Below are 13,510 nucleotides of genomic sequence, written 5' to 3' on the forward strand. Positions count from 1 at the left end.
GACATAGATATATTATGAAGATGATAAAAATATAAAGAAAAATTATATACACAAAAAAAATTTAGATACACATTTTATGATATAGTAAATGAATATTTAAAAAATATATATGTAAATTTTGTAATTATTCATTTTAACATACATATAAACTAAAAAATAAATAATTATATGTAGGGCAATAAAATTGTATACAAACATGTATATAATATTTAAAATATATAAACAAAAAAAAAAAAAAAAAAAAAAAATTTTAGAATAAATAAAATTTGATGAAAGTTTTTAAAATGTGGAAAATATATTGAAATTAGATTTTATAAAATATATATATATATATATATATATATATATATATATATATATATATGTGTAGGTGATTATATGATAATTTTATTTTTATTTTTATTTTTTTTTTTTAATATGTTATAATTTTATATTACATAGCTATAATTCATTGTTTGTATAATCAATGTTAATATGTTTTTTTGCATAGTCCTTAATATGTGTAATATCTTCTCTTGATCTTATTTTTTTAAGTAATATATTTAATTTGGTTACTAATAAAACAACTTCAGTAATAGACATTTTATTAATTTGTTTAGAAACATCTCTTAATACATCAAGAAAAAATATTTCTTTCAATTCGTAGGATTCTATTTCTCTGGAATTTTTAATGAGTCCATATATAAGGAATTGATAAATAATATAATTTGGATCATCTTTATTTAAATATAGTTTGAAAAAATCGATCAAAGGGTTAAATAATGCTTTAAATTTGGAACGTTCATATATAGTATATAACATAGTTGAGAAAATATTTTTTAAATTTTCTAATGCATATTGATAATTATTTGGATTAATATCACCTGTATGTGCAAAGCTTGTAAGTATAGAAGTTAATGTATTTGTAACATTAGATTTGACAATATTATTATCATCAAATTCATATTCGTTTATAACAGCAAAATAATTAGTAACTAAAACTTTATGTTGTTCATAAAATTTTTTATTTAATTTTAATAATTTTTCGATATCTTTTATCATAATATTTATTTGAGTTTGATAAGATGATGTATATTCATTGGATATATATAATTTATAACGATTTTGTGGAGGGTTCATAATACTCTTTGGATTTAATGTAATTACATAAAATGGTGATTGTTTCATTTTATTATAAATATATATATTTTCATTAGCTTCGTATTTCTTTGTTTTATCATCATAATTTTTATTTAATATATGATAATTTTCTTTTTCTTTCATATCACTATTATTTGTAGTATTATGATCACTATGTAGGTTATCATTTTTTTGATTATCTACTTTTTTAATATTGTTATTATTTTGTTCTTTTTTTTTTTTTTTTTGTTCTGATTTGTACAGATTAAAGAATTTCTTCTCAAAACTTTTTGAAAAATCAGCTTCTCCAATAAAATCATAGTATTCAAATATGGCTGTTTTCATTTGATGGTTTAAATTATCCATTAATATAACAAGAGTAGATGAATCTAAATAAGGATAAATATAATAAAGTAATGCAACTGGATATTTATGATTAACAATAAGAATATCTATTACTTCATTATTTTTATTTTGATATATTTTTGAAATTAAATCAAGAGTATCAAAAATATCTTCTCTCTTTTTTGTTTTTAATATATTAGATGAATCATCATGATTATCGTTATTTGTTGTTTTTTTTTTACAATAAAATTCTACTCCTTCTAAATATAGAAAGCATTTATTGGGTTTATGTAGGAAATAATTTTTACATATTTCTATATCTTCTTCAATAAATATACCATTTTCGGGTTTATCAAGAATTAAAGGAGCTACACTATTCAATCCAACTTGTAAAATGAATAAATTATTATCTGTGTATTGTTTAATTAACTTTTTTGTTGTAAAAATAAATTCTTTATTTTCTCTATCCCACGTTCTTTCTATGATGTCTTCTATACTTTCAATATCGGAGGATGTCACATTTTCAGACCTAAAGCTTTCTAAAATGAGAAAATAAAAATATACACATATATATATATATATATATATATATATATATATTTATCCATATATATTTATATTCATATCACATATATTTTATATTTCGTATATTTTCTTTCCATATCTCTATACCTAACGATGTGTATACTTTGTTTATCATGTAGTTCTTCATATTGTTGAACATCCTTGATGTCTTACAATTCATATTGAAGAAAAATTCGTTTTCTTTGACATTTATAAATTCATTTATATTATTTTTATCAATAGATATGTAAGTGTTTTCTTTAAAAAAAAAAAAAAAAAAAAAAAAAAAAAAAAAAAGTGAAAAATATATAAACATATAAAAACATATACATATAAACATATATACATATAAACATATATACACATATACATATTATACATACACATATTTGTACAAAGGTTTCTTTTTTTAATTTTTTCAGTTATTACCAATTTTATCGTTTGATATATTTAAATTCCCATCAATCCCAATCCATTTTGTCATATTAAAAAAAAACAAAATTATTGTTAAAACATAAAAACTTAGATCACGAAACATCTTTCTTGTCACTTAACATATAATATATTTTAAATTATTCACATGTTTTTTTATATAAATGTTACAAAAAAAAAAAAAAAAATAAAAATAATAAAAAATAAATAAATAAAAAATAAAAGATATTCTAATTAAAAGTATCATGTATATTATCAAATGAAAATTTTCTTAAAAGCTACAGTTTATAATTTCCATATATATATATATATATATAATATTAACCAGTTGTGTTAACATAAATATATATTTTTTTTTAAATGAAATAAAAATATAAATACACATATAATATATAATAGTATAAAATTGTTAGCAATAATATATATATATATGTATAATTTTTAATTTTAATTTTTTTTTTTTTTTTTTTTTTTTTTTTTTTTTTTTTTTTTTTTTATCTGTACTTAAAAAGAGGGAGAAAAAAAAAAAAAAAAAAAAATTAAATTAAAATTAAAAATTATACATTTTATATATAACATTTAATAGGAATACACTTTTATTATATTTTTATTTTTTATTTTTATTATTTAATTCGTGCCTTATTACATAATTGTTGGATAAATAAAAACACATATTTATATGAATAGACAAAAGCATTTTAAAATTTAACTATATGTTTAAAAAAAATTATATTTAAATATACTTTTTATATAATATGACAAAAATATATATTATATATATATATATTATATTTTTCTTATGATTTATTAAGACATATTTAATATATAAAATATAATATTTTATATCACAAATTATATATGACTCATCCTTTATATTTTTTATTTTAAACATAAATGTTGTAATTAAAATGTTTAACCAAAAAAAAAAAAAAAAATAAATTAAGGAGAAACAATAAATTAAAATATATATATATATGTACATATATAATTTTCCTTGTTTCTTGACCCAATATTTTATATTAAAGTAGCCAGATTTATAATTTATTTTGTTTGTAATGGTTAATACTTGAAAAAAAATCAAGATAAGGAATCATTATAACTTATATTTAATGTAACACCAAAAAAAAGGGAATTTATATAATAGGACAAAAAAATTAAAGAACTTTATATTATAATATATATATTAACTGAACGAATTCGAAATATATTCTATAATGAATTAATATCAGAATAAAAATCATACTAAATATGAAAAATAAAAATACAACTATATATAGATTATAATTTAAAATTCCCCTATAATAAATTATTTCATATTTTTCTTATTGTTTTTTTCTTTCTTTTTTTTTTTTTAAATATCATATAATTTATATAATGTAACATATCATGGATAACTACAATTTAAATTTTCTTCCATTTTTTAATAAAAATAAATTACATATATATATTATGAATTATAAAATAAAAATTTTATATTTGAATTTTTTTTTTTTTTTTAAATACGTTTTTTCATTTCTTTTATTATGATAAATAACAACAAGAATTTAAAAAATGCCAAAACAGAAATTAAAACGTAAAATTTTAATATATAAAATAAAAAAAAATTTTATTAAAGTCCTTTTTTTTTCATAAAATTAAAATTTTTTGATTTTTTTTTTTTTAAATCTAAATAAATAACAATTTACTTCTTATTATATTTACAAAATAATATTTATAGAATTAAAAAAAAAAAAAATAAAATAAAAAAAAAATTATTTATTTTATTTATAAATATATAAAAATAATAATAATATATTTTTTTTTTTCCTAATATAGTATTCTTCTTTCTTTTTTATTTAGATTTTTACAAGGATTGATAAAATTACTCCTTCTTTTCGTTTTTTTTAATAAAATACGAATAAAAACTTTTAAAAAAATTAAATTATTAAAAGAGATGCTTATATTCATATATATATATTTTTTTTTAATATTTTTTATTTTTATTGTTACTCTAATACATGTATTATAATACGTATATATATATATATATATATATATTATATTTAATACATATACAATACATATTATATAAATATAATAATATTATTTAATATACAAGTAGAATTTTTTTTTTTTTTTTTTTTATTCTATATATGGATAAAAAAATATATTAAAAAAAATAATACTAAATAAATATATAAAATAATAAATATTTTATATTAATATAATACAAATATATTTTAAATATATTTTTATTTATATAAATTTTTTTTTGTTCTTTACTTAAGAAAAATTAAAAGCATAATTTAAAAAAATAAATTAAAAAAAAAAAAAAAATAAAAATAATTTATAATTTTTTTTATATTATTATTATATATTTATCATTTTTTTTTTTTATTTTAATGAAATCCATATTATATATTATATATAAATATGTATTTTCATTTATATATAAAAATAATATAAATATATCATTGTATATATTATATATATAATATATATTTATATTATATTTGTATAATATTTATAATTTTTTTTAAAAATTTGTATCCATTTTGTTTTGTTTCTACATTTTTTTTTTATAAAAAACATGAATAATTTTATATATTTTGTATAGATTTAAAAAGAAGAAAAATAAGATAAGATACATATATAAATTATATGTTTATTATATTATATATCTATATATATCATATAATATTTTTTTTTTACATATGTATCTTTTTATTTTTTTAGTTTTTTTATCATTTATACAAGACTTTAAAAAAAAAAAAAAAATCGATTTTAATTTTTAAGTTTATATATACATATCATAATAATTTTATTAACATAAAATGTTATTGCATATATATATATATAATAAATAAAAAAATATTTATTATTCAATTTTATCTTTAATTAAAATATGTATATATTTATATATATATAAAATATCTATATTTTTATGGACATAAAAATGAAAATATACATATAACTATATATAATATATATATATAATAAGTGTTATAGTAATATTGTTTTATTGTTTATTCTTTTTTTAAAATTCATGTGTATATATATATATTAAATTAATTTTATTTTTTTTTTTTTTTTCATAATTATTTTTTTCATGTATATACTGTTATAATTATCTAACATTATAATAATATATATATATATGTGACCATTATATATAGGTTTTTTTTTTTTTTTTATTTTATTTTTTTGTGATTGTATAATAAAATGTATGTGATAGTAATACCGCTTTTATAAATTTATATCATTCAGAACTAATTATATTTTATTTTATAACATAAATGTAATAATATATATATATATATATTTATATATACATATGTATGTTATTCCCCATATTCCCATGGTTTTATTAAAAAGAAAAGAGTCTTTTATTATTTATTTGTTCATTTTCTTTTTTTTTTTTTTTTTTTTTTTTTGATTCCTTGGAAATAATCATAATTTATTATTATATTAATATTTATTTATTATATACTGTATATACAAATGAAAAGTGTGAATTATATATAATACCATAAAAAAAAAAAAAAAAAAAAAAAAAAAAGTGAATAATAAAATAAAAAAATAATGAAATAATAAAAATACAACAATTTAATTACATAAAACTTTTATCTGTATTAATAAGTATAAATATCATTTAAGTTACATTTTTTTTCATAGGAAAAATTTATGTTAGTATGATAAATTACAAACATATATATATATATATATATATATATATATATATATATATATATATATTTATACATTTATATAAATATATAAAAATTTAATAGTTGTGTATATTATATGATTTATTATTTATTTTTTTTTTTTTATTCTTAAGTTATGAAAGAAATTTTATAAAATATGACATATACCTATGAGAATGTAATACATTATATTATAGTAGTATATATATGATAATAATTATAATATTGACATACTAACATGAATATATAAATATAATCTAAGTACAATATGTTTAATGATATATATATATATATATATTTATTTTTTTTTTTGATATAATTCATATGAAATTTAATTATACATATATTTTTATTTTTATTTTTTTTTTTTTTTTTTGTTTCTTTTTTTAAATTAAGACATTTGCTTATTTTATTTATTATTTTTCTTTATCTATCTATAGAAAATTAAAATAAAAAATATATATATAAATATATTAATATATTTATTATATATATATATATATATATATAATATATATGTATAAGGCTATATATTAATATATAACGTGCACACACACATTTACGTATGAATAAACCATAAAAAAAAAAAATAAATAATATATATATATATATATATGTTGAAAAAAAATAAAACAATATAAAACATAAGTAAAAAAAAAAAGGAGAATTTTTTATAATTAACAAAAAATTAACATAATATATAGTATTATATATATATATATATATTTTTATATACCCACAGTGTTATATATATTATATATATGTGCTATAGGCTATATATGTCTATATATATATAAACTTTATGTGTACATGAATAATCTTTTTTTTTTTTTTTTTTTTTTTTTTTTTTTTATTTACATATAATATTTAAATATCGATTCTATATATTAAAAAGTGAATTATAATTAAAGAAAAAAATTTACATATTGGATTTAAAAAAAAAAAAAAAAAAAAAAAAAAAAAAAAGAAATATAGAATATATATATATATATAATAATACTAATATATGCGTGGTGATTATATAATATATTTGATGTTATAATTTATATGATGATAATATGATATATACATTTGTATATATATATATATATATTTATTTATTTACATACTTACAGTTACGAATACCTTCATTTTGATAATAGAATCATTTTAACAATTAAATTTTAATTTTTTTTTATATAAATTACATATATTTTTTTTTTCATTTTTGCAACAAAATTATATATAGTACACAAAAAATTTTTTTTTTTTTTTTCCTTTTTTTTTTAATTTAAATCTTTTCACGCATAAACAAATAAAAATATACACATATATATAAACAAATATATGTGTATTTATTCATTTTATTTATTTTTTTATGTTATCTACATTTTTTTTTTTTATATCCGTATGATTATAATTACATAGATTGGTACAACTTTTTTATTGTGCCTAACAAAAGCATATATTAATTTATAGAATAATTTATTTTTATTTATTTATATTTTATTTTTTTTTTTTTTGCTCCAAGACATATTTGATTGAAATTATTTAAAAAAAATAAGACATCCAAGAAAAAAAGAACAAAAAAAAAAAGAAAAAAAAGGAAGGACCATATTAAAATTAAATTAGAATTATAATTAAAATTAAAATAATATTAACATAGAATAATAAAAAAATATAGTTTTCTCAAAATGATTACGAATAAAAAGAATAGAACTGCAAAAAACAAAAATTACATTATAAATGTAAACTGTTATACGTGGATTAATAATAGCCATGGATTATTTGACTACGAGAGTGAGAATTTTTATAAGAAATGTTTCAAGATCAAATGTTTATACAACTATTATTATATATTGAAAGATGATATAAATGTCGAAATAAAAAATGAGGAAGAGATAAGTAATGTTATGGGTAATAATAATAGTTTGAAATTAATATGTAAAATAAAATATATAAATAATAATTATCAACTAATACCATGTATAGAAAATATATATGATGATACAATTAATAGTGACACAAAAGTGAATGAAGTAAATGAAAATAATAATAATAGTAATATTAACAACAATAATAATAATAATATTAATATTAATAGTAATAATAATAGTAACAACCATAATAATAATAGTAACAATAATAATAACAATAATGACAATAATAATAATGATATGGATAATTTCTGGGTGATTGTAAAATATTTAAAAAATAAAAGTTCCATATTACATGAAGATGATGTTATTAAACTAGGAAGAGTTAAATTGAAAATAAAAAAGATTATAACCAATGCACAACAAGAAAGGGAATATAACAAATCACAATCTCCTTTTGATGATGATGAATGTGAAACGGTAGCACCAGAAACAGAACATTTGAACACATCAACAAATAATATAATGTCTAATAGTTATATGAATAGTAGTGTTATAAATCATAACATGAATTTTAATAACAATGTATTAGAAGATGATATTTGTATACATTGTGAGAATCTTATAGTAGCAAAAAGAGATACACAAGTTAATCTTATTAGTATAGAAGACAATATAAATAATGTTGAAGATGAACATGCAAGGAATACAAGCCAATTTATATCAAATGGAAATGTTAGTATACAAATGACTGATAACGAAAATAATAATAACATGAATAATTCTTATTTAGATGATTTTTATTTATTTAAAAATAATACATCTAATCATGAGTATTCAAATAAGCATAACGTAATAGAAAATAATAATAATATGCACAATAGATATACTGACAGTGCACAAATGTATGCAAATAATATAGAAAATATAAATAAAAGAGGAGAGCAATCAAAGGGAAATTTAGATCAAAAAGAATTAGGACTAGTTTCTCCAGATAATAACAACAATAATAATAATAATAATAATATTAATAATTCTATACTTTCAAACAATATAAGAGGAAATAACAAACATCCCAATTCAGCCTTAAAATTATCTAATAACAAAGATAATAATAATAATAATAGTAATAAAATAAATAAGTGCCTTGCAGGTAAAAATGTTACTTTAAATATTGAACAAGAAGCAAATAGGGATATTATTGGAGAGTTAGAAAATATGAACCCAAATATTGATGAAAGGAGAAATACTTCTATAAGTATACATAATAATAATATCATTGAAGATAATATAAACGTATTAATCAATAATAATATAAATAATAATGTTATAAGGACTAATTCAAATGTAGCCATTACAACAAAATGTTGTTGTAAACACAGTGCAATGAATAATTTATTTAACCAAAATAATAATAATAATAATAGTTCTAATAATTCAAATAGTATTATTAGAAAATATAAAAAAGAAGATTTATATGATGATTCTATAAAAGATATGTGCATTCTTAATGGTAAGGAATTTACTAATCCTCCAAGTTTATATAATTGTCGAATATGTTTATGTGAATATGAAAATGTAAATAACCCATTAGTATCGCCATGTAAATGTAAAGGTTCTATGAAATATGTACATATAAATTGTTTAAGAACATGGATGAGAGGAAGATTAAATGTTAGAAATGACTGTTCTTCTTGTTCATTTTTTTGGAAACAATTAAATTGTGAATTATGTAAATTTCCATATCCAACTTATATATATATTCAAAATAAATATCTAGAATTATATGAAATACCTAAGCCTGAATTACCATATATTATTATAGAACTAATGAATGATAGAAATAAAGGATTTTATATTGTTAGTTTAGCTAATACCAAATGTGTTCGTATGGGAAGAGGTCATGATAGTGATGTCCGTGTTAATGATATCTCTGTTTCAAGATTTCATGCTTTAATAAAATATCATAATGGAAATTTTTATATAGAAGATTGTAAGAGTAAATTCGGTACCTTGATCCAAATAAGAAAACCTGTATTTTTTAATATCAGAAGAAATAAATTTATTGCTTTACAAATTGGTAGAACTGTTATGTATGTATATATGAAAAGAAAAAATTGGATATTCCTACCTATATGTTTAAAATTATCAAAAACAAAAGATGAAGATGTTAGTACCCTTGACAATTTCTCTTCAAAATTGTTAGTAGATAATAATATGCAAGCACCTATTAATAACAATTTTGAATATAACAGAGATAATAATAATGAGCTAGCTAATATTGAAAATACAAATCAAATTCGAGAAAGAGTTAATAATCAGATAATAAATAATGAATCCAACAATGCTAATGTGAATGTCAATAATGCATTAAATCAAAATGGTGATGTTCATATGAATGTTAATAATAGTATATTATTAGACGGTAGAAATAGCAACAATAATAATAATAATAATAATAATGATAATAATAATAATGATGATGATTATGATAATATTTATGATAATAATAATGATGATTATATTGATTGTAGAGGAGATAATTTAAATATCTATAATAACAATAATCAGCAAAATGTTAACAGCCAAATAAACATAAATAATAATAATAATAATAATAATAATAATAATAATAATAATAATAATACATATAATTCAATTAATAATATCGATGAAGCTGATATAAATTTAAATAGCACAACTAGCGAACAAAATTTAACTTTCTCAAATATATCTATAAATAATAATATTAAAAATGAACAAGTTCAAAATAATAATAATAATACAAATAATATCACAAATGGAAATATAAACAATAATACAAATTCACAAAATATTCTTTGACAAAAAAATTTTTTTTTGTACCGGCATATTTTTTTTTTCTTTTTTTTTCCAAATTAATTGATACTTATATTAAACAAAATATAGGTATATACTTATATATAATTAACATATAATTGTTGTTACCAGTATGATATATTATATATATATTATATATATATATATATGTATATATTATATATGTGTGTCCTTTCTTTATTTTTTTTTTTTTTTTCTTTTTTATTATATTAAATGGTTATAAAAAATATTTATACAATCCATTTTAAAAAAAATATAATAAAAAGTAAAAGAAAAAGAAAAAATAGGATGTATATATGATTATATACGTATAACATTTAATATACATAAAAAGAATTATATATATGTATATATTATATTTCTTATATATATAATTATACCTTTTACCAGTGTAGTTTTTTTTTTTTTTTTTTTCAATTTATATAGTTTACCATTATTTTGCCGATCATTTATAAAATGATAAGGCAATAATAAAATTTTTTTTTATCATCCTTATTATATATATATATATATATATATTAAGAAAAAATATAGACTTTTAATTTCTCATTAAATTAAATTATTTAATTAGTATCTATAATTTTCCTATTGTAAAACGAATTGAAAAGCATTCTCTTTTTTTATATGTTTTTATAAAAAGTTATTTATTTATATATTATTGTATATTTAAAAGGATAAATATAAAATATAGCAAAAAAAAAAAAATTATAAGAAAATTTTATGTGTCAGCTGAAGTATGTTCATAAAATAAAACATTTCATTATAACGTGAATATATTATAAGAATTATATATATATATATATATATATATATAGTTATAGACAATTTTTTCAAAAAAATATATTGTTCATGTTTAAACACGATTAAAGAATTTTATCTTATATATTAAAAAAAATATATATATATATATATATATATATATATGGGGTAGTTTATTTATTATAATAAAATATTGTATTTATTACAATTTTTTTATAATGTTAGAAATATAATATATAAATATTAATAATACTATAAAAATATAATTATATATATATATATATATATTTATTTTTTCTACAGAAGTATGATATTTCTCATTTTTTTCTTTTTTTTATTATATACATTTTATATATATATATATGTATATTTTTGATAATATTTTGTGCATATATTATTATATACTCACTCCTATAAGGAAAAATATATATATATATATAATAACAATGTGATCATATAAAAAATAAATATCTTATGTTTTATATATTTTTTGAAAACCTATTTATCATTTCAGAGTTTTTAAAAATATATATATTTAAGGATTTTATGAATTAATTAATCAATATATATAAAATATCAATAATGTTAATAATTACAAATAATGGAATATATTAAAATATATTTTTAAAAAAATGTTATAATTTTTAAGCAATATATATCAGAGTAAAAAAAAAAAAAAAAAAAAAAAAAAGAAAATGCTTTTATATGAAAAAAGTTGAATAATATTAGGTTAAAGTAACAACAATATTTTGTTATATATAAAATATATATATATATTTATTATTATTATTCTCAAAAGAAGTTTTTATATTTATTTATTCAATAATAAAAATAAATAAAGATAAGGATAATATATATTACTAAATACATATATGTTTTATATTGGAAATAAATAATAAAAAAAAGAATTTATAAATTATTATAAAAAAAATGTCAGTTGGAATACCCATAAAGTTATTACATGAAGGAATAGGTCATACAATATCTGTTGAAACAAAATCGGGAATTTTATATAGAGGCACACTGGTAAATAAATAAAAAAAAAAGAAAATAGAAAATAAACCTGTATAGTAGCATAAATATATATATATATATATATATATATATATATATATATATATATATATTATATGTTGTTATGTTAAATTATTTATGTATAAAATCATTTAAATATATATATTTTTTATTTAGCTTTTTGCAGAGGATAACATGAATTGTTTACTTGAAAATGTATCAGTAGTAAAAAAGGATGGCAAACAAATCTTATTAGAAGTAAGAAATATATATATATATATATATATATTATTAATATGTATGATTCATTTTTGTTATTATTATTTTATTTTTACAGCAAGTATATATAAGAGGTGGTAGCGTGTCATTCATGATATTTCCAGATATGTTAAGATATGCTCCTATATTTAAAATTAATAAATCCAAAGCAAAAACAAGTTTTACAACCATAAGAAGAGCAATGGAAGCTCATGCTAGAATTGCATCAAAAAATAAAGACATAAAAGCATAGAGAATTTATAACCATTCTACTTTTTTTATTATTGATATTATTCATTTATTATTATTATTTTTTTTTTTTATTATTTATATATAATATTTATTTATTATTTATTTTTTTTTTTCTTGTCTTTTGTTGTTAATTCCATTTAAACGTTTTAATATTTTTATATATATATTCCATATATCAAAATTAAATATTTTTTTAATTTAATTTTTTTTTTTTTTTTTAAGATACAAAAAAACATTACTAATATATTTAAATATGCATAAAAATGAATATTTAAAATTTTTGTTATAAATGTTAAAAATTAAATAATCCTATTGTTCCTATATAATTATTTTATGTAAACAAATATATGTCACAATTTTTTATAT

At 15.6% G+C, this 13,510-nt stretch overlaps 3 protein-coding genes across 3 annotated transcripts; 2 read left to right on the forward strand and 1 right to left on the reverse strand.

Moving 5' to 3' along the window:
- Positions 1–441: 441 nt before the first annotated feature.
- Positions 442–2,566, reverse strand: PADL01_0908800 (conserved Plasmodium protein, unknown function; the record flags this gene model as incomplete). Its single annotated transcript, XM_028681755.1, has 3 exons — positions 442–2,003; positions 2,137–2,286; positions 2,458–2,566. The coding sequence occupies 3 exons, from the start codon at positions 2,564–2,566 to the stop codon at positions 442–444; spliced, it is 1,821 nt and encodes a 606-aa protein (XP_028538102.1).
- Positions 2,567–7,819: 5,253 nt separating this feature from the next.
- PADL01_0908900 (FHA domain protein, putative) lies at positions 7,820–10,846 on the forward strand (the record flags this gene model as incomplete). The annotated part of the gene is made up of 1 exon (XM_028681756.1): positions 7,820–10,846. The coding sequence occupies one exon, from the start codon at positions 7,820–7,822 to the stop codon at positions 10,844–10,846; it is 3,027 nt and encodes a 1,008-aa protein (XP_028538103.1).
- A 1,704-nt stretch (positions 10,847–12,550) lies between these two features.
- Positions 12,551–13,145, forward strand: PADL01_0909000 (small nuclear ribonucleoprotein Sm D3, putative; the record flags this gene model as incomplete). The annotated part of the gene is made up of 3 exons (XM_028681757.1): positions 12,551–12,646; positions 12,812–12,892; positions 12,972–13,145. 3 exons carry the CDS (start codon positions 12,551–12,553, stop codon positions 13,143–13,145), a joined length of 351 nt encoding a protein of 116 aa, XP_028538104.1.
- Positions 13,146–13,510: the final 365 nt, after the last annotated feature.

Source organism: Plasmodium sp. gorilla clade G2, assembly GCF_900097015.1.
Source record: "Plasmodium sp. gorilla clade G2 genome assembly, chromosome: 9".
Classification (NCBI taxonomy): domain Eukaryota; phylum Apicomplexa; class Aconoidasida; order Haemosporida; family Plasmodiidae; genus Plasmodium; species Plasmodium adleri (nom. inval.).